This window comes from Manacus candei, unplaced genomic scaffold, assembly GCF_025592945.1.
Source record: "Manacus candei isolate 608988 ecotype Guabito, Panama unplaced genomic scaffold, ASM2559294v1 h1tg000014l, whole genome shotgun sequence".
NCBI lineage: Eukaryota > Metazoa > Chordata > Aves > Passeriformes > Pipridae > Manacus > Manacus candei.
In genome coordinates, this window is record NW_026138062.1 from 66,338,545 (window position 1) to 66,360,687 (window position 22,143).

Below are 22,143 nucleotides of genomic sequence, written 5' to 3' on the forward strand. Positions count from 1 at the left end.
TTTTTGTTACAGGCAGCCCACCATCCTAAACAGTTTGTCATCTACAAAAGCAAAATGAGAAGAGTTCAAGAGGACATAAGTGGAGCTACTGCTTGTTTTATCAGTTGGTCATTTCCCCAAATTGCAAAGGAAGTCACAAGGAAAGCCAAGGTTTAAAGTTGTCTCTTGAGTTTTGATCTAATCCTTAAATACAAAAGCATCCTTCCTGCAGTCTTCAAGTAGGCAAAGCTCCAGTTCAGTTCAATGAGCCTTACATGGGTCTAATAGCTTAAATTATATGTATCTTTGTTCCTTTCATCAATCTTGAAAAACTTATTATTTTAGAGGAGGCAATACAGAGAAAGCGCTGCCTTTCTGCTGAATGATAATGTCCATTTGACCTTTTGCAGTGTTCCTATTCCTCTGTTGCACAAACAGTCTGGCAGGCTATTCCTCCCGCTGTCCTGAGTAATATGGTTTACTGATGTTCTTTCCAAGTATTTTATTTTTAGGATATAACTTCAGTATTGCTGTGTGGAACTAATTAAACTTTTGTTCATTAGTTTTCTTTTATCTTTTACATGTGACTTTAGAGAAGGGAAGGCCAAAGGGGGGAATAAAAGCAGCCTTCAAACATATTAAAAAAATTGTTGCAAAAATTTGCGTAATAAATTATTCTTGTGTCCATCTGGGACAGCAGAAGGGGTAATGGCCTTAAATTGCAGCAAGGGAGATTTACTTTAAGCATTAGCCAAAATCATCTAAGCAGGACAGTTAAGGGCAGAAATTAATTGCTTGGGGAGGCAGTGAAATCTCCATTACTGGAGGTTCACAGGAGCTGTCTGACTAAAACAGCTGTGGCTGAGGGGACAATGATCCTACCCTAGGGCAGAGGCGTGCACAAGGTGCCTTTTCAAAAGGTCTCTGAGGAGCTTCATTTTCTGTGGTTATGTGAAGTTATCACAACTTCCTCCACAGCTGTACTATGTAATGCTTAAAATCAGGGAACTGTACAGAAACTAAAACTAGAAAATCACAGAATCGTAGAATGGTTTGGGTTGGAAGGGGCCTCAAAGACCATCTAGTTACACCTCCCCTTCCCAGGGAGACCTTTCACTAGACCAGGTTGCTGGGCAGATCCAACCTGACCTTGAATATTTCCAGGGGTAGGGTGGCCACAGCTTCTCTGGGCAACCTGTTGCAGTGCCTCACCACTCTCACAGGGAAGAATTTCTTCCAAATACTAAATAACGTGTTTAATACCAAATCTTTTTCAGCGTCTGCCACCACTGACGACAAAAGTGTCACAAGCATCGCTGGCAAAATGTAGTGCTTTATTAGAGAACATATTCTGTAAAGAAACCATTTTAGAAGTGAAGTATCACTCCTGGCATCTCTATTCTGGTGGTCACTGAAATATGTCAGAATACCATTATGGTGAATTCCAAGTGGTTTGAAGCTATTTATTCAGCAACTGAGCCTGTGTTTGAGTTGCAGGCCTCTGTGGAAAGAAGACCATGTCTAACCTACGTAAGGTTTATAGCAAACTACGATTCTGACCCTTCTTCAGTAAAAAATTAAACTGGGAACAATGTGTATGATACTTCCTTGGTAGTCTTGCTTTTGATGTCCATAGAACAGTCAAAAAATGCTCCCATTTCATATTTTACCACATGTGCTCATTTTGTGTACACTCAAAAGTAACTAAATACAGTAATCTTTTCTTTTCCACTGCTGAACATGTAGCCCTTTGATTTCAAGGCTGTCAAGATAAAGCAGATAAAGACAAGCTTCAGATTTGACAGCTACAAATCTTTTGTAGCCTTTCATTTCAAGGGGGATACATTGCCAAGGGCACAGAATCTCATAGCCACATGAAAAAACGGTGAAGGCTGTCTGACTCTCGTGTTATGTTTCCTTCATGACAGATGAAGTTTAGGCAAATATCCAGGTAATCATAATTAGGCAGATTTGCTTTCTTAAAACAACAAAAAAGGAGAGGGAGTACACTTATCCAAGTCTTCTCTGATGACATATATCAGGACAATTGTTTGATTCCTTCTCTTTGAACCTTTTTCAAACTTCTGTATTAACTTCTGCTTGCAAAAGCTCTTGAATTAAGCCTTCATGAACATCTCCCCTTTGATTAAGAGAAAAGATGAGCAGTCCAAGATAAGCCTTCACAAGAGGTGCTGATAGGGCAGAAAATTGAGCTGATGCTTCAAAAAGCAAACATCAGCTCTATAAAAGGTTGCTGGTTAAAATTTTGAATAAAAATTCTTGGCTTACCCAACAATATTTTTATTAACTTGTAATATTATATAAAATATATAATTTTTCCACCTGCAGCAGATGTGGTGCTTATAGCAGACCTTATTTGGTGAAGGTGAGGTAGTTCATATGGACAGGTAGAAGGGATAAATTGATATCTTGTGGAAAAATATAATCCTCAGATTCCAAATATGCCTGAGCTCTTTTTTATCTACCATGTGCTTTTAAGTCTGAGTGGACTGGGGATCTCTGCCTTCATAATGCCTGTGAGGTGGTCCTGACAGAGCAGTGAGGAGGTGGAGGGCCAGATTCTCAACCAGAGGCTTCAGGAAGTGACTGAGAGCACTAATATTGCCTGAGTTTCCAGAGGTTTTCTGGAGTTGTGCTGATCTCTGTGTACGTGTAACCTCATGAGGAATTAGACTAAACAGACTCCATGCTTTGAGAAGCTGCTATAGATCCTGAACATCGTAACTTAAAGCCAGATATGTAGAGTGGAATATCAGTATCTCTGCAACCACAGAGGAGTTGAGAATAAAACATATTTTGTCTAATGTTTCAGAACAGTCATTATCAAAAAATATTTCAAGGACATGGTTTAGCGGTGGACTTGGCAGTGTTAAGTTTATAGTTGTACTCAATGGTCTTAAAGGGTCTTTTCCAACCTAAGTGATTCTGTGATCCTAGAACAAGTTCTGTGTTCAGCTTGGACCCCCAGTTTTCCCGGTTGCAGGGTAAAGTAGGGACTGCTTTCCTCCTTGGCAGGTAGATCCTACCCATATGATCATGTAGTTTTTGTGGGCAGGGTACTTCTGGTACAGAAAGGAAGGCAGAATTACCTAATAAGCAGGCAGCAGGCAATGCAATTTTTACATTTTTGCACTGTGTACTCTCCTCTCTCAATATTAAGTTCATTCATTTGCCATGAGCTGCGATGAATTATATTGTTTGCGAGTTACTCTGAGTTGAACAGATGTGAAATAGGTGTCACCATTCCCCACTTTTTCACTGAAATTAGTATTTATCTTCTACATGCCCCATTAATTAATGCAGTAGAGGTAGTGTGGACCTCCAAGACCGCATGTTTTTAATGATTATTTGGGTCAATGTGGACGTAGTGGTCTCTGATTGCCTTGACTGCATTGCCTGGCCAGAATTTTGCTTGCAAATTGCCTGTCTGATGGGGTGATGTATCTCTGATCTCCCACAGAAGTCTGTTATAACAAGCCTTTTCAGCCCAAGTTTGTTTTGTGTAAAGTCTGCAGCGCTGGTGTATGAATGTCTGATTGTGGCTTGTTTTTATGTCTGCTCCTGAGAAGAAGCTGCACTTCATACTATTGTTTCATTTAGTCTGAAGAACTCTTTTAAGCCAGAAATATTAAAAACTGCCTCTGGGCTGGTGATTTTTTATTCTTTTTTCTTTCATAAATGATTGATAGCAGTCAAAGAAAAGAAAATTGGGAGGAAAGTTCAAGGATGAAGAAAGAGGAATAGCCAGTTTTATATTCTATGCAATTTTTTTGTAAGCTTGTGAAATTCAAATCACTTCTATTTTATTAAAAAAAAACTTTATTAATTGTTATTGCTTAGGTGCATCATTTTTATGCAAAATTCCCATGAATTGAAGAGGATTTGTAAGTTATATCAATATGAAGTTCTTAATAAGGTGTCATGTACTGACACAAGTTAGAAAAACAGTACATATGAAAAGAAGTGGTTTTATTTTGAAAGAGTTACCACATGCAATCTTTGTTTACCAAAGGAGAGAGTGGGAGGCTAATGCAGAAGGTATGGGCTGGTGATTAGACCAAGGAATGTTGAGCCAGGAGCTTCCTGAGTCCTGATCCCTTGAGAGCCAGTGACTCACTGGGTAACCTTGGGCAAATCACTTGACCTGCTTTTGTACCCCAGTCATCCCAACTGAAAATTAGGGGAAAGGCATGACCTCACTGGAAGACATATGCTTCACCAGAGTTGAGCTTTTCTAAGAAAACAAATTACAATGCCTGCAGCATTTTTTAGCATGCTGTGTCACTTTGCATGTGTCCTGTGGTCAAATTGAGTGCAAGAGCTGTACTTTGACAAGCTGTTCAGTTCAAGCACTAGAGATCAATGTATGTCCATAAACAAGACTGTTGGCTTTTTTTCAGGAGAGCCACCATGATTTGTGCTTAAGCAAAAACTGGGGATTGCTTGCTGTACATTGTGGACACCTTGTTTTCTTGCTTCTTATGCTTGAGATAAAAGGGAAAAATGAATGAGATTAGAGTAATTTTGCATGCTTTTCACTCAGAGAACTTCTGCAGATAGTCTAGAACTATATATTAAGAAAAATCAGAAATATCCAAACTTCAAGAAGCATTTGGACAACACTCTCAGGCCTATGGTGTGATTCTTGGGTCTGTCCTGTGCAGGGCCAGGAGCTGGACTTCGATGATCCTTGTGGGTCCCTTCCAGCTCAGCGTATTTTGTGATTCTGTAATTCTGTTTTGCTTCCCACTTCATCTGGGAGTAAGATAGCTGCAGTCCAGTGTGCTCCACCGCACATCCAGCTCCTGATTTCCCTGCAGAGCTCTTTGTGTCCTGATGGTTAGAGAGGATCAGAGTTTTAGCTATGTCATAATTGCTTTGGGGTATTCCCACCTTATATTAGGAATACACACCCCGTTCCTACAAGGCATAGGGATTTTTTTTTAACCCGTTGCAGGTATTATTTCCTGTTGGGCTTTAGCAGGTGTTGGCCTTCAGTAGTATTGGGGTAGGGAAGCCTGTGCAGTGCAAGGCCCACAGTCAGCAATGCAAACAGTGCAGGTGAACTGGGATCCAGGAACTATTGGCTGCTGTTGGCTCCTCTTGCTCCTCTTGCTTCAGAATCTAAACTGTCTGAGCCATGCCAAGAGCCCCTTGCAGGTGGTGTTCCAAAATATACTCCTGTCTAAAGAACGCAGGTTGCTGTCATACCACTGTCAGCAGTTTACTGAAGTAGTTACACTTTGTCTCCCCTCAAGGGGGAGAAGGAAGGCTGTGAGGAAAGGGTATCAGTACATTTGGGTGGTTGGTCTTTTTTCAGCTTGGGACAGAACCAATTCACAAGAAGGCTAACTCCTCTTCCCTTCCACAAGGGCAAACCCTGCTTCCTCGCCATCTGTTTCTTTCACCATTTTGTGCATTCCTACAGCATAACTTAACTAAACACCATCCTGCTGGTAAAATTATATTATGTCATTTTCACTCAGTGGGAACTGTCAACACCAGTAAGATGCTTCATTAAGTAGAAAACATCAGATGATCTACTAACCCATTCTCAATCAGTCATCATTTTACACAGCTGCTGGGAGCCCTTTCTTTTTTTTCAATAGCCTGGTTTGACGTTCATAGTAGTACAAAATGGTGTGGTGCTAAAATTGACACTGTTTTTAAAAGCCTTCTTTGTAAGATTTGCATTCCTTAAGTCTTGCTTTTGTCCAAAGCTTTCTCTGGAGTTCTGCTGACATACAGGATCACTTGAAGGATCACCTGTAACCTTTTAACTCAGGTTCTTATGAAAGGGAGCACCCCACCAATAAATGCCAGAAACTCCCCTAATGTCCTGAGCAATATGTGATAATACCAACATGTTCATGCATGCAAGGGGTGGGAGGGAGTGACTTTTTGAAGTAGGAAGGGAAACGTCCCTTCTTTAATTTTGGGATGCAAAAGGACAAAGGGCACAGGTGTTGAAGTATTTTGTTGTTCTCACTTCTGTGCTAAAAAGAGCATAACTTAGCTAGGCAGTAGAGATTGCAGAACCCTGTGATATTTTGAATTTTGATTCCTTTTAATGAAAGGCAAAACCAGCTTTAAGTGTCATTGGAAGTTTGTCCTGTGCTTTAATTACTTTTAAGTCTGGTCAGAATGCCTTAAAAGGCGAAGTTAGGACAGAGGGAAATTAAGATTGGGATAAGAATTTGGATTTTTAGTTTCCATAAAATCCTTTGAAATTTGCATTCGCGGTGTTTGTAAGTATGCATACAAAGTTAACTGGCAAATCATTTTAACTGGCAAATCAGTATGGAGAGCTAAAATCCATATATTTAATGCTATAAACAGCTAACGTCACCAGTGGCTAATTTAGAAGCTCAAAAACTGACAATCAGGATTATGTATTATTACTTACTGCTTCTTTCCTTGTCAAGATTTTTTTTAAATTATTTTTGAAAATTTTAAACGTAACAAGAGAGATTCACAAATACTTTGGGAAGCTTCTCCTCAGAAAGCTGAAGTCTGCCAAGTAAGTGTCTTAGTTCTCGTCATGCATTAGAACAATGGCCTGATTTAATATGACAGAGTAGACGCCGTTAATGAGGTGTGTCCTCAGCTCACCCCACTTACCACTGTATAGAAGTTATGCTGCACTCCAATTAAAGGTGAAGCCAGTAGCTTGACACTTTCCAGAAGATGACCCTGTTTCAGATTCCTGTGCTTTTGCCAAAGTATTTGGGATGAAATGTTCTGTGCTGAATAGTCTTCTGAGAAGCATTTAATTTTATTTATTTACTCTGAACTTCTCCACAGAGACTGTCCAGCCTTTTTTGAGAGGGAGAGTTAAATTTTAATCATGTTATGAAAAAATTTTCAATCACTCTACTCAAAGTGAAGAGCTTGAAATTTGGCTGCAAGCTTCCTCTAATCTGAAGGATATTTTTTTCTATGTGAAGGAGAAAAAAAGAAAGGAAGGAGAAGAATTTCAGTCCACAATTCAACGGTTTTATTCTCTGCAGAGTCAGTGTGTCTCTCAGAGCTGAGAGAGAAGGAAACTAAACTGTCTTCAGGATGGGAAGATGGAGCAAGCTAAAGCAAAATATACTGCCTGACCTGCTCCAGGGGCATTCACGTTGCTTGGCTGTAGGGTTTCCATAGTTTAATGTGGTGTGACCACATTGCTCTGACAGTAGGTAGTCTGAGCTGCAATTGCTTACAAATTGCACTGCAGGAGGAGCCAGGGCTGAAAAACACATGTAGGAAAGGCAAAGAGGACTTTTCAGAATGTCCCAGGTAGCAGAGAAACTCAGAGGTGCTCAAGTTGTGCATTCGGAAGCATCAGCATTAATGGGGCTGTGAATATATGCATTGCATTAAGTGTTTAATTATGTGCTCACATGGAGTGTCCTTCACATAAAATGAACAATTCCAAAAGGTTGAAGTACAGTCATGCAAGAAAGGGATTCATATAGAGAGCAAAACTGTATGTTAAATGGGTGGAGTCTTGAAGAGTGGTATCACAGGCTGGTAACCAGAGGTTAAGAAACTTGAATTCTGCCCTACAAGACTGAATGCTTCATATCACAGAGTTTTGGGTGTTTCTGAGTGGTGCAATAAAATGTTGAGCACTTTGAAAAATTAAGTTCTCAAGTTGCTGGTTTGCACTCAGCTGTCATTCATATCCTACACTGAACATGTGTTGTGTGCCACGTGATGTTATTCAGCCAAACCCTTCAAATCAATTCTCCAGCTTTTTTTATTCACCCAGAGATGTTTACTACCAAGCCAATGACTTAGAAATGAAACTCCTTTTCCACTGAGAGAGCCTCATTACCTTATTTCACAAGCATGCTGCAATGAAGTAATTTCTACAACTATGAGCACTCTTGGGACAGTAAATACAAAAGCATTCTTCCTGCAACCTTTGAGCATACAAGTTGTCTCAGAGAAGATTGCTCTAGTGAGGCTTAAGTCTAACCAGCATGGCATTTTCTTGCTGGCTGGGCTGATTTTTTGCAAATAATTCTGTTCAGTTGAGTGGTAATTATTTGCATACTGAAGTGAATGGATTCAAGTTAAATGCAAGAAAGTGGCTGAAACTCCTGAACAGCTCTGCAAAGCAGTGTGTGGTCCTGATTTAAATGAGGGGCTGTGCTGCATATTGAGGGGTCCATCAACAAAAGCCAGGGGGTAGGCCTGAAGCCCTGTCCTGCTAGAGTTAGCAGAACACTGGTGAAACGTGCTAACAAGGAGTTATGAAACGTCAGCAGAAAATGGTTCTAGTTATATTACTACTAGGCATATGTTGAGGTTCACTAACCTGTCAGTTCTGCCCACAGTTCTCGGCTGTGAGGTGTGACCTCACTGCTCCTCAGTGCATTTAGCAAGCTCAGAGATAAATAACACAGCATAGAACAGCAACCAAAAGTAACATCAACTTTGCGTTTCCTGAAGACGCTCGCTGTGTCTAGGACTTTGGCAAAGTCAGAGGCAGTCGTCTTTGGACAGTAGCTGCTGATGCATCAAACCCTCACTCAGCCTGTGACACTTCCACAGAATTTGCTCTGTGGGTTAGAAGTGATGCACTAATGATTTGGTTACTCTTGTCAGAGAAATCTATCAGTCCAGAGAAATGAAGTGAAATAATAATGTTAGTAGTAAATTATTTTGCTCAACACCAGCATTTGTCTTAAATAAAACAAAGTTTCTGTCATCTCTTTAGAGCACATCTTTATGTAGTGCTCTGTCAGATTGAAATTCGACATGTACCTGCTGATACTCAGCTGTGTCTCAGTGCAGTATAAAAATAGCATTATCTGGCCATATACAGTAAGTATTGCCAAAGGAAAGTGGGTTATCTGAAAAAAATAAGCCCAAATCTTGCATATAAAACACACCAGAAATTAGATGTGCCTTCGGTGTGAAGGTTTGATTCGTTATGTTTTTGCAGCAATGTACTTGTGATGTAGCATTGCAGTAGCAGTTAGCAACAGGAGTAACAGGGCAAAAAGTATGAACTCCCATCAGTGTTAACCCAGGTTCCTTGAATAAATTCTTCATTTATTAGGCATTACAGGACCTTTTGTTCAAAATACCAGCTCTCTTTGAATGATGTTGGTAAATGTGTGCACATGAGGGGAAGAGAGAAAAAAAGGTAAATGCCTTCTTCATTCTCCTTCCCATCTCCCCTCCAGTGGGGATTCAGTAGCTGCAGAAGACAGATTGGCTCTTCTTGGTCCTCACTGCTACAACTGGGAGTGATAGATCAAGGTCCTCTTGTCACTTTTCCTGTGGCTCCATCCTTTGGTCAGGAACCCAGCGTCTGAGTAAAGGCTGCTAGATGATTCCTTGGCTTCTTTCACAGGATAGAAACCCTGATTTCTGACCTCCTGTAACCTTAACACAGACTTCTCATCTGACAGCTACTTTTGTAATCGCAGATACAGCTCAGCAGTGAGTACTGTCTGCATCTCTTTCCTCTTGACTTCTCCCCCAAAGCAGATGAAAACAACATAACAGCAAGTTTATAGAAGGAAAATGGGTAGAATTTGCTCATTTTCTTCTTTTCCAGTCTGTACTGTACTTTTTACTATTATTATTACTATTGTCATGCCTATGATTATGGATATCAGAATATTTATCCTGCCATCAAGTGTCCCTTGTGTCACCTTACAGCTAGTCCACAGCAGTTATACCAAAACATGAAGCTGATGGTACATACAAGGCTTGTAGTTATTGCAGAATAGTACAGTATGCGTCTTTCAGGGCATCAGGTTTATTCCTTTACAGTGGCTTTGATGGATGGTCTTTGTCCTTATTATTAAAGGTCTAGCCCTGGATTAATCATCTCCTGGATTAATCATCTCCTGGCCTAGGTTGAAGACTGTGAGCTTGAGCTCTCTGCAATTTTATTCCCATTCATTCTTCTACCTCTTGGATAGTAAGCTGGCTGCAAAATGATCTAGTGCAGGCATGGAAATTAAAGTTACACCTAATGTTTGCAGAGGGAACAAGGTGCGTTATCTACAACTATTATTGTTGCCCAGAGAGGAGAGAAGATGGGGGTCACTAATCTACAGGAAGGGTTCAGAGAATCACAGAATAACCTGAGTTGGAAGGGACCCCGAAGGACCATCAAAGTCCAGCTCCTGACCCTGCACAGAACGGTCCCATCATGTGCCTGAGAGTGTTGTCCAAACACTTCTTGAGCTCTGTCAGCTTGGGGCTGTCACACTTACAGGAGCTCACATAGCACTGGACTGAACTCCCCTGGAACATAAAAGATTTTTGAAAGTTCCATTGTGTGCTGCTTTATGCACACATTATTTTGTGTTCTGAAGTATAAATATCCAGTACCATGTACATTTAAAAGTAAAACCCAGCAAAACTAGAACCCTAATCAAAACAAACTAAAAAAACACAAAACAAGACTCTACATGAAAGAGGCTGAAAACATTATTCAAATGGCTTATGTATTTGATATTATAGAGGGTACTTGCACTTCAGCAAGGTGTGCACTTTAAGAATTTATATAGAGGTTGTTTGGTTGCATCATAAATGCTTTGATTTTTGTCTGGTTTAAAAGATGTTGTAGCACCTTCCTAGGCAATTGCAGAATGCCTTTACAGAGTAAAGTATTAGTCTTTCTTGCAGAAGATGATTTGGAAAAACAGTAAGGGCTAAATTGTTGACTAATATAATTGAGTACAGTTCCCTTTACCCTCCATCAGGTTTCAGTTAGTTCAATGACATGTCAGCTGATGGCATTACTTCTTTGCTATATGTAATGGTGTAAACTGTCACAGCTTTTTTTGTTTTTTATTTAGGTGGAGATACCACATTTCAAGTGCCCTGCTTTGGGCTGCTCTTTAAAATTTGAGGATGAATTATACGATTCATTTTGCCATGACTGTGAGCTCCAGCTGGTAAATTCTGTTACGGATAGTAATATAATTTTTTTATTTGTTTCATATCTATAGGGCACTTGCTTGGACTTTCCCATGATGACTCCAAATTTTGTGAGGAGAACTTTGGCTCCATGGAAGACAAGCGCCTGATGTCCTCCATTCTGACCAGCATTGATGCTTCAAAACCCTGGTCCAAATGCACTTCAGCAACTATTACAGAATTTTTTGATGATGGTCATGGTATGTATTATCACACCTTGTGTCAGCTACATGTTAGTTTTTGCTGTGATCTATTTTTTAAATAAGAACATTTTATGGCAGCTTGTTCATTCCTTGGTCATCTTCAGGACTATCTTGGAAGTGACTCCAAAGCTAGGCAAAAGTCTAAAAGCCTGGCACAGTCTCACCCTCCCTCCAATGGTTCAAATGCAAGAGAAAAGAAAGAGTTGGTGGAGTATATGTTGGCAATACTGTGGTTTGGAAAATTGAGAGGTTTATTTAAAAGCATGAAATTAGTCTTGTCTTCCGAAATGCCACAGATATGAGCTCAGAGGGGTCCTTTAAACAAAGGGCACAAGAAAAGGGCTTTTTCCTCACAGAAATTAAAGTGGATGATATGGTCTACCTGGAGTTAGCTCTTGTTACCATTAATGGCGTTTATTATGTTTATAATGCTGTTATATTTATTACATTTATTAAATTTATAATGTCATTGTATTTACTACGTAAATACAGAGTCCTCTGTGCTATATATGGTAAAAATTAACTTCTGCCCCAGGAGCTTACCCTCCAAAGTCATGTAACTATTATTTGTTAAATATGAAATTTACCTCTTGGAGAATAAGTGTAAAGCTTTCATTTTCCAAATGTAGAAATAAAAAAGCATAGTCTTCACTCTTTAATGAGTTTTAAAGTCTTCAGTATGCTCCCAAAGCAACAGCAGTTCTTAAAAAAACCACTGAAATTCCAAAATGCTGAGATAAAAATGACATAATTGAGTGAATATATCAAGTTGTTATGGTAACTGAAATGCTTATGGATAAAAACCATGGTATGTCTGCTATATGTAAAGGTTTGCTCTTAAATATTTTGTCGACTAATTTCAGTACTCTCTGAAATATTTTCTCCTGTTTTTCTTGATTGGAGAATGACTTAATTTTTTCTCTCAATTTTATTAGATCCATTAATCTGTACTGTCCTGTTTTATGGTCCATATTGCTCTGGCAGTGACTTAATATTACCAAGTTAGTTTCCACATACGAAGAGAACTTTCCCTTTTGAGTTTAGTTACTGAGGTGCAGTGCAGTCCACTGGGGTAAAAAAAGGGACTTCTCTCACCGTGCATAAATAACCTCTTAGAGAGCAAAAGGAACTCTGAACTACTTTTCCTCTTCTGTTCCTCTCCTGCTGCAGGTGAGTAGAAAGGTTGTATTTTTCCTTTTTCTTTTTTTTTTTTTTGGTGACCTGAGTTGTTCTCCTTACTGTGCCTCCAGTGAGCTGCTTTCTCCAGCAGTAAGCAAGCAAAGAAAGCATTTCTCCCACCCACCTTACCTTTGGCTTGTTTCTGTCTGGAGGATGCTTGCAATTTGGACTCTTATTCATGAGTTGGGCCCAGTCTCAATATGGAAGTAAGGTGGGCCTGTAACAGTCTGTCCTGCAGGTTTAACAATGTAACTCTGCCAGTTCTTTCATGTACAAATAGGCAAGAGCTTCACATCCTTCAGAGCTGCATTATGGTCTCCTTGTTCATCATGAGTGCTGAGTTCCTGCACAAGAAGTTTGGCAGTCCTCAGCTGCTGACACTTTCCCTTGAATCATGGAATCACGGAATGGTTTGGGTTGGAAGGGACCTTAAAGATATGTAATTCCAACCTCCTGCCATGGGCAGGGACACCTTCCACCCACCCAGTTTTTCACAATGTCATGTGTTCTTTGCTGCATGTAAAGGACTTACAATCTGTCAGTCTGTTAAGGAATGGGTTAGGGTATATTGCCTTTTTGAAAACTCATGAGTAGTTATCACTCAGGTATGTAGTCTTAAATAAGAGTTATTGAACCTCTCATCACAGAGTTCCCTAGTCCTCTGAGGATTAATGTTGTTACTGATTGATGTGATTTCAAATACACAGTGTTTAGGAAATCTCTTTTCTTGATAGATCAGCCCTTCAGGGACCTTTTGTGAGTAACAGTCTTCTTTTCTGTTGAAATTATAATTTTACAGTTACTTATTTTAAATCAGAGATCAGTCTTAACAGAATGCAAATGCTATCCATGAAGGAAAAATGGAAGTCAGTGATTTAAACTGCACTTTCTTCAAATTATTGTGCTTGAAAGGACATGCATTATTTTTGGAACGGTTCTTCTTGTTTTATTTTCATCTTTCAGACAGCGAATTAATCCGTAGCTCCATAATTCCCATTTGTAGTGCACTGAGTGTATCAGAAACCACAGGAGCCTATTAGAGCAATGCTGTCTATCAGCTTTGGGCTGATAATGGAACAGTGCAAACATGCCGCAGTTCTGTGCTTCCTTCAGATTAAGTATGTGTCTACTTTTTGGGTTTTCCTTAGGTGTGGCAGATGTACTGTTGTATAGTTTCAGTGTTCTCCCTTCCTTTTCGTTTTCAAGAAGGAGCTCCCCTCCAATCTTGCTACAGAAAGAAGAAAATCCTATCTCTTTTAAGCACTGCTAGGGAGAGGAAACAACCCTCACTCATTTGGGTGTAATTTCAAGAAGTGCAACAGGCACTATGTAGATCTGAGCGGGCATGAGCATATGAATTGTGCTTTGGGATGACGAACAGGGCATGGCAGCATTGGCGTGAGGATATAAAATGGTTCATCTGCTCCTTCTTATGGGTAAGCAAAATTAAATATGAGTGAAGTCCAGAAGTTTGGATCTGTGAGCACTATTGTATTACAAATGAAGAGTCAATGTCTTACCAAAGCTTTAAGCAAGCTTCTCATGTAGATTTAGATAGTCACCCTGTACTGCTGTAATAGAAAGCATTACAGTCTTGACTCTAATTCCTTGACATGACTTTGTCAAATACTCATATGCCTAAGTTCTAAATTTGGAAAGTGATGTTGGGGACTGTATTATTCTTATAAAATGTGGGTACTTACTATGTAGGTAGCTACTCCTAAACTGGGTACTCAAGTTCCCATCGTTGTGCACAGAGGTCTAATCAATGCCATCAGCAGCATTGAAGCTCATCAGTTGCCTTAGTGGTGCTTAATTACACCATAAACTTGTTTGCCTCAGTAGTGAAACACCTGACAGCTGACTGCATTGCAGACACCAGCATTACATACAGCTAAAGTCAGCTAAATAAATCCCAATGTAAATGTCTTGTCCAAGGTCAACCAGGAGGTCTGGGGCGGATCAAGGTCCTGCTTCCCTGTTCCAGAGGCCTGCTCTGAGAACGATAAACAGTGTTGTCATGATATCACCATTTGTTTTACACTCATGAGATGACCCCAGACAGCAATTTGACATTTAGGAAGAAAAGGCTCAGTTAGTGTCCAGAAGAGAGTGACATTTATTTCCATCTGCTTTTAGCAAAGCCTTTCCAAAGGTACTAATTGCCTTTATTGTCATGCCAACCACGAGGCTGTGGTATGACTGCTTGAGATTTATTGTGTTCAGCCACAGTGCTCAGTGCAACCTGAAACAAGGACTGCTTGTATTTTAATTCATTTATATCCTGCTTATCTGCTTCCTGCACAGATCTCGTTCCACCTTTTTTTTTCCCCAAGATAGATTACACAAAACATTGAGAGAGATAATGAGAAGGCTTAATTAGCACTGTCATCAGCCAACAATGTCGTTCTATTCCAGGGCACAAAGATGTTCTTTGGTACTCAGGACAAAAAATGGGAATTGCAGAATATACATATTCTGTATGTTGAAGTGTAACAGTGAATTGAAGCCCTCTCTGCCTTCTCAACCAGGGGGCCCAGGACAAACTTTTCTCCAACTTCTCAACTCTTTTTTCACCGTTGCAAGTAGGGGGTTGGGCCAGCTCATGGTAACAACACCTGCACTTCATTGCAACCTGTCTAAACATAGACACTGCTACTCTCTACCAATATAATTTTTTTTCCTGTGGGGAATCCTTAGGGATGTTCACTATCTTCAGTTTTGAATTAATGTCTTCTGGAGGGGAAAAATGCTATATTTCTATGTAAGCTTGTGAAACCTGTTTGTTATTCAATGTGAAAGGTATTTGAATGGGTTTTAACTAAAATGATTGACAGATAAGTATATGCAAGGATGAGACTTTTCTTTCTTTTTTCTCTAAATTTGTATTTCCAGGCATTTCAGTCAAAGTAGATTTCAGTGAGGGGCAAAGGTGTCTGTCATGGTGAAATGAAGTGTTATTATGATGTTTTAAAATACTGAATAACAGTTCTACATGTGAGTTGGATAAACTATAGGTACAATAGCAATGTATAACAATGAGTGTTGATGCACTACTGACTTCCCATCACTGCCTTAACAATGTATTAGCTTCCTTCCTCATCCCAAGGTATATGAAGTAGAATTTCCACTATTACTTACTTTTACAAAGTGTATTTTTGCCAGAACTTTTGCCAGTTATGTCCTTTTCAGAAACTCCAGAAAAAAGATAGGTGCTTCCTCACTCCTCATCATGTCTCTAATATTTTACACTACAACAACCTTTGAATGCCAGGGTACTTCTAAGTATCATTATCTCTTGAGAGTTAGCATTGTCACACCTTGTTTGCATTAAAAAAGTCGGCATAGTCCAGATAAGGCTGGGGTAAATCAGGGTCAACAAATGGAACACGTTTAGCAAAACAGAGAGTTTTTGGTAGTAAGAGGTAATGCAGAAAGCATTTTTGGCTAATTTGGCTAATGGGCCTTGGTCTTTAGAGGAACAAAATAACAGTTGCAGTAAGTATGTGTTCTGAAAGGAAAACCCAAGTTATTGAGAAATTAAGTATTTGGTTTGTTTAAATTCACTGCCACAGCTTGAAATTCTATTCCATTTTGTGTAAATAGTAGAGGTTTTTATAGATAGGCTTTTCTCACCCATGATCCAACTGAAGAACACTGGTATAGATTCCAAAATGAGGTAAATTGTGGTAAGTTATTTTGGCCAAGGATAAGTGAAGCTTGCCCAGACCACATATCCCTTTCATGAAGTGTAAAAGAGGTTACACTGAATAAATAGTTCTGCATGTCAACAAGTGAGGTTTCCAGTGGTGAAAAAATAGCTATCAGTAGATACCTACAACATAAATGGGAATTTTCATGTTTAGAGTATGCCAGACAAATCCTGACCACTGCAGTAGATCTTAAAACACATATACAATTCTTTATGTTTTTGTAATTTTTTCTTCCTGGTATTTATGTATTTTTTAATTAATGGATAGCCCTCTTCAAACTAATTCCATAAGCAGCCGAGTATCATTCTTTATAAGGAGACTGGTCCAGGTTTACCACCAGCATTAGTTTTGACATGCAGCTTATATTTTCCCTTTGGTCTGTTAGGGTTTTTTCTTTCCCTTTTGTTTTGATTTTTTTTCCTTTTTTTTTTTTTAAGTGCCTCATTGGCTACAAGTCTGTGTTTTTTGATTTTTCTGACATCCCTTTAGAAGCTTTACCATTTCTGACATTCTGTCTCAGAACTCAAATGACAACTTTGCTTACTTCACTCACTCCTTAAATCACAAACTGATAATGTGGAATGTGTCCAGTCGTCGCATAAAGGAAACCAGGATGAAAGGCCAAGGGGACCCGAGTAAAACTCACTTATAAGCTCAGATGGGAAATAGGCAGCTTGACACCCGGTGTGCTGCTGGGTGAGAACACAGTGGCAGCAGTATGACCTTGTGCAGAACCTGATGTCATCTCACAGAGCCTCCCCGTTCACATCAGCTTCCTTTGAGTGAGGTTTGCTGTCATTGTTGTTCTGCCTTACCTGACGGATTTGCAGCTCTGCAGAGAAGAGTAGGAAACGGGTAGTAACAGGTTGGATCGCTCTTTTAGGTAACTGTTTGTTGGACCAACCGAGGAAACACATCGTGGGCCCCGAGGAGCTGCCGGGACAAACGTACGACGCCATTCGTCAGTGCAAGCTGGCCTTCGGGCCCGAGTACACCGTGTGCCCCGGGATGGACGTGTGCTCTCGCCTCTGGTGTGCCGTGGTGCGCCAAGGGCAGATGGTCTGTCTGACTAAGAAGCTCCCTGCTGTCGAGGGAACACCGTGTGGAAAAGGAAGGATCTGCCTCCAAGGAAAATGTGTTGACAAAACCAAGAAGAAATACTACTCGGTAAGTTACCGGCTGTGACCCTAGGGGATTTTAAAAGGCGTGATCCTCAAATTGCTGGTTTTTGTGAAAGTGAAAGGAACTTTCTGGAAGTCAGATTGAAAGCTGCCTTATTTTTTTAGCTTGTAATTGGATTGTTATTGGCGAGGGATAAAGGAAAAATGCTGCTGAGGTTCAGGAAGCATGTTTTCTTCTTGAAGTATGAAAACCTTCATTCCTGGAAAACTGGGAGCATCCTTTCAGAGTAGATGATATGCCCATTCAGTAAATCAGTTATCAGGACATAGCTCTCTGGGCTTCTTGGCCATGGAATGCAAGATAAATTAAATCTGTAAATTTAATTTACATCCCTCATCTGAAAGGCCCCAGGACCCTAATTGCAGTGAAGGAAAAGGTTGATGAAGTTAATACAGAATATAATTTCTGGAGCAGAGAAGTTTGTACCTCCAGGGACAGAATCTCCTCTGTCCACTGTGCATCTGAAAGCTCACGAGAACTGTCAGTTCAGATACTTCTAAATTTACTGGGTAGAGAGTAGCCCCACAGAAGAGGTGTGGACTTGCAGAGCTTTGTGAAAATATTTGCAAACTATGAGAACCATTCAAATCAAGCTACAGCCCTTATAACACCCTTTTTTACACATTTATAGACTTCTACATGCTATTGCAATACTGTTTCTAGGTAGCCAATTTAGCAGAGTTGACAACTCCATCTCTTGTCAGTAATTCAAAGCAATGCCTACACATCACAATAATTGGATTTAATTAATCATAGATTAGCTTTATGAACATATTCTGGGAGCCAGACCCCTTGAAGCCAGTTTAAAGGGCCCTTTTGGTAGGAAAAGCAAAATAAAAGAGAGCAGCACATGAGACTTTGGGCGTTCTTTCTGGTGCATCGGTGTCTTCCGTGGAACAGTGTGAAGGCAGCTGTGTGCAGCAAGGCCTCGTAGTGCCTTTGCCAAATGAGATGTTGTCAATGTACAGATAAAAGACAGAAATTAACTGTCTGGGAGAAAGAAGGCTCTTGATTAAAATGATCAAAGAATTGCTTTCAATGAGGAAAATATTAGCGGCGACTTTGAGATGTCACAACTTCATCCGCACTTGGATGATGAACTTACCTGCTACTGTTTCTTACGTTCCAGGCTTCAAGCCATGGTAACTGGGGCTCCTGGGGGCCTTGGGGACAGTGCTCCCGTACCTGTGGTGGAGGAGTTCAGTTTGCTTATCGCCACTGCAACAACCCAGCTCCCAGAAACAACGGGCGGTACTGCACGGGCAAGAGGGCCATCTACCGCTCCTGCAACGTCGCTCCCTGCCCCGCCAACGGTGAGTGCCTTTGTGTTCCAACCTGTCTCTTCATAGACAGTAAATACTGAATATCTGCTGTAGAAGGACACAGCAAAGGTCCACTGTAGTTTCCTCAAAATGTATTTACTAAAGCAAGACATTAATCATTAATACGGTATCGTAATTTTTCACCCATGCCCTCCCCAGACGCCATAGAGAAAGGACACGTGAATGAAAAAAGATTTTCAGTCCTGGAAAATGAAATGTAATGCAAATTTTAGGCCTTTAATGCTTATTATGCCGTAGGAACATTTCCAAGCTAAAACAGTTGAAGGATTGGAGGGCCAGTTCTAAGTAGAGAAGTGATGAGATGTATCTTAAAAATTATGTAAAGAAGAAATTGAAATAATAGATGGACATAATGATATTTGCAGCGTAGTCTGAAATAGCCACTAATGATGTGAATAATTCTGCAGCTAAGTCTTTTCGACAAGAGCAGTGTGAAGCAAGGAATGGCTATCAGTCTGATGCAAAGGGTGTCAAGACATTTGTTGAATGGGTCCCCAAGTATGCTGGAGTACTTCCCGGAGATGTCTGCAAGCTCACCTGCCGAGCCAAAGGAACCGGCTATTATGTGGTGTTTTCTCAGAAGGTAATGGCAACTCCAGTCATGATTTCGTGCTCCAGTGCAGAAGTGGCCTGTATCTAAAAATCTTTCCCTTCAACCAGGGAAAAGAAGTTAATCCTATGATTCAGAGATTTCACTGTGTGATTAGATTTAATGGTTTGATCCACTGGTTATACATTAGGACCAGAACTGGCCTCTAAAATGAGATGGGTTTTTCCACATCTCAGTATGTGAATTCATGAAAAATATGAGCCTCTTAGTGCTCTCTGCACTAGTTTGTTCTCAGAAGGGGCTAAAGGGGTTTCTGCCTGGAGTTTTCCATTATTCTGGAATTTTAACCCTGAATTAGGTTTAGGGAGTCCAGAGTAAATCTTACAGAGCCAATTAACCTAGCCAAGTAGTATAGATGTGACTTGTGGTCAGTTTGTTCTATCAGATGCCACTCAAACTGAAAGTTACCTGTCGCTGCTTTCAGCGCTTTACTAAATTGTTTTTGTGCTGGGGATGTTAGAGAAACTCAGTCTGGTCTGTCGGGCTCGCTGTTCTGAGTAGGTGACATACATAAGTAACTGTGTCCTGCCGGTTGGATCCAAAAAAAGTCAGTGTTTTCTGTGGCAGTTTTAACTGAGGCTCATTCATTTGATTGCCCAGGTAACTGATGGTACTGAATGTCGACCGTACAGTAACTCAGTCTGTGTCCGAGGAAAATGCATCCGGACTGGCTGCGACGGCATCATCGGCTCAAAGCTCCAGTATGACAAATGTGGGGTGTGTGGAGGAGACAACTCCAGCTGCACAAAAGTCATGGGCACCTTTACCAAAAAGAGGTATTGCTCTCAAGTATTGCTAAATGTATCTTGTGCAAATAATAACTTTGCTAATGTGCTGCTTTCCGTATGTCTCTCAATGCAATTTGCTTTCATATGAAGATTGGGGGAAAAAGTACATTGCCTGTGCTATACTGCACTTTCCAGATGTGTGCAGCTGGCTCTTAGCATTACCCTGAAACTGGCAAAACACTGTACCAAGTTCATTTCTGATACAAAGTGCCAGTGATGCAGGTGAGCACCCCATTAATGGGAAGCCTGCCTAGAATAAGGCATAGCAAGTCATCCTACTTGCTAATCTTGCTATGTCAGGTGGACTGTGGTTCCTAGAGGACAGAGAAAAAGGAAGAGAAGAATGAATCAGAAAATTTTTGGGGTCAGAATTATCTCCATATCTGAAATTTTGCATTTCCCAGATGTTGTTGCATTAGCAAGTTATGCCCCGAGAAGGTTTTTTCATCTCATCTATTCTGAATGCCAGTGAGAGCATTCCACGTGATTTTGTGACACACATTCCATGTATAACTAATGGAGAGAAGCAGACAGCTGTAAACATCTTACTTAATAGCTGAGAGGGATTATACCCTGAAATCACCTTTTCAGCTGCTGAGTATGTGTGGAGTTTAGATAACTAGATGAGATACCAGAAGTAAACATTGGCTTAAGTGTGACTACATCCCTTCATGTCCATTGGCATAGTATCAATCTCCAGATGGATTTTTGTAAGTCAAAATATTTATAGCAGTTATCCATTTTTTTCTGTCAGAGTTCACCTTTTAACTGTAATAAAACTTAACGCGTTAAGTAAAATAAAAGGAACTGCCCTCGTGGTTTTCCCTCACCACGTTGAGGGGGCCAACTGAGATACCAATGTCAAGTAAGTCTCCTTTATGTCTGGGCTCATTTTCCTCCCTCTCCAATTCTTAAGATTCATAGAAAAAAGAGGATTTTAAATTATCATTCATATAGCTTCCAGGGTCTAAGAGGATTGCTGTAGAGATCCAAAGGTAGGAACTTTTAGTTGACAATTACCACTCAGAATCAGTGACTGCATTAGTGTAACATCTTTATATATAAACTTGATTTTGTTTTATATCTTCCAAATTCTTACATAGCATATTGAAAGCTACCAGAAGTTGAAATATGACTCCTGAAATGACCTTTTATTTCTATGCATTTCAACACAGAGATTAATAGCAGTCAAAAATGGCTTTGAGAGTGAATTTATTCTAAAAATAAACATAACTAATCTTTTTCTTGCTAAACCAATGATTGCTCACCTAACGGTGCCAAAAACACCTCTGCCAAAAGGAATAGCTTTCCATACAAATTAGCAACTATATAAACTAAATCTTTTCCAGTTTGTAAATATTGAAATGCCTGGGATGTCTGAATGAAGACAGTGGGAGATTCACTTCATATGATTCAGTAATAATCCTTATGCTGGGATCCAGCCTCCAGCAGAAGCGTTAAAGGGACTCCATGAATTTCAGTGAAGCCAGATTTGTAGAAGTGATACACTTGGAAATGGAGAGGTTTATTATAATTATTCCTGTGAAGTTCCCATCTTACACCTCAAATCACACCTCTAAGTGACATGAGACTGGCCAGAGGGTAAAATATAAATTCAGCCTCAATGCATTTTAAAACGTTGCCCCTTTTGGAAAGTCATAATCAACCAGTCACAAGTATCTTCTAACTGGATTTTGATTGGATTTTGGACTGACAAGGATTTATTTTTACTGGAAATGTTGTTTGAGACGATTCTTTTATGCGAGTAATTGACTTTAAAATAAACCCCTCATTAAAATCGTGAAATCTTAATTGTCTGTAAACAGTTTTTACAGTTGTGTATGAAAAGGCAGTGGCTGTAGTAGAATTGTCTTTCCTCCACTGAAAAATGGCAGCTCATGTGTTGCTGTCCATTATAATCAAACTGTAGCAATCTCTACATTAAGTGTACAGCAAAATTTAAATGCACAGGTATTTCCCATTGCAGACAATTGCCATAACAACATTTGTTTGTACTTTTTTTCTTTCAAAGCAGGCAAAACATAATCTTCTGGGAAACTTGCTTCCTGAGAACTTTTTTTAAAAAACTCTAAAGCCAAATTATAAGTTGGGAAAGAGGAGAGTTAATCCTGCACATATTTCTTTGTGCACATGAAGTGTTACAGTTCTTTATGCAGACGTCTTGAA

At 39.9% G+C, this 22,143-nt stretch overlaps 1 protein-coding gene across 1 annotated transcript in view; it reads left to right on the plus strand.

The window, feature by feature from the left end:
• Positions 1-22,143, plus strand: part of ADAMTS5 (ADAM metallopeptidase with thrombospondin type 1 motif 5) — a 48,617-nt gene that overhangs the window by 16,953 nt on the left and 9,521 nt on the right. Inside the window, exons 3-7 of the mRNA XM_051779754.1 lie at positions 10,971-11,138; positions 16,917-17,200; positions 18,345-18,528; positions 18,966-19,141; positions 19,769-19,944. Of these exons, the coding sequence (XP_051635714.1) occupies positions 10,971-11,138; positions 16,917-17,200; positions 18,345-18,528; positions 18,966-19,141; positions 19,769-19,944 (988 nt within the window). The remainder of the gene's footprint in view (positions 1-10,970; positions 11,139-16,916; positions 17,201-18,344; positions 18,529-18,965; positions 19,142-19,768; positions 19,945-22,143) is intronic.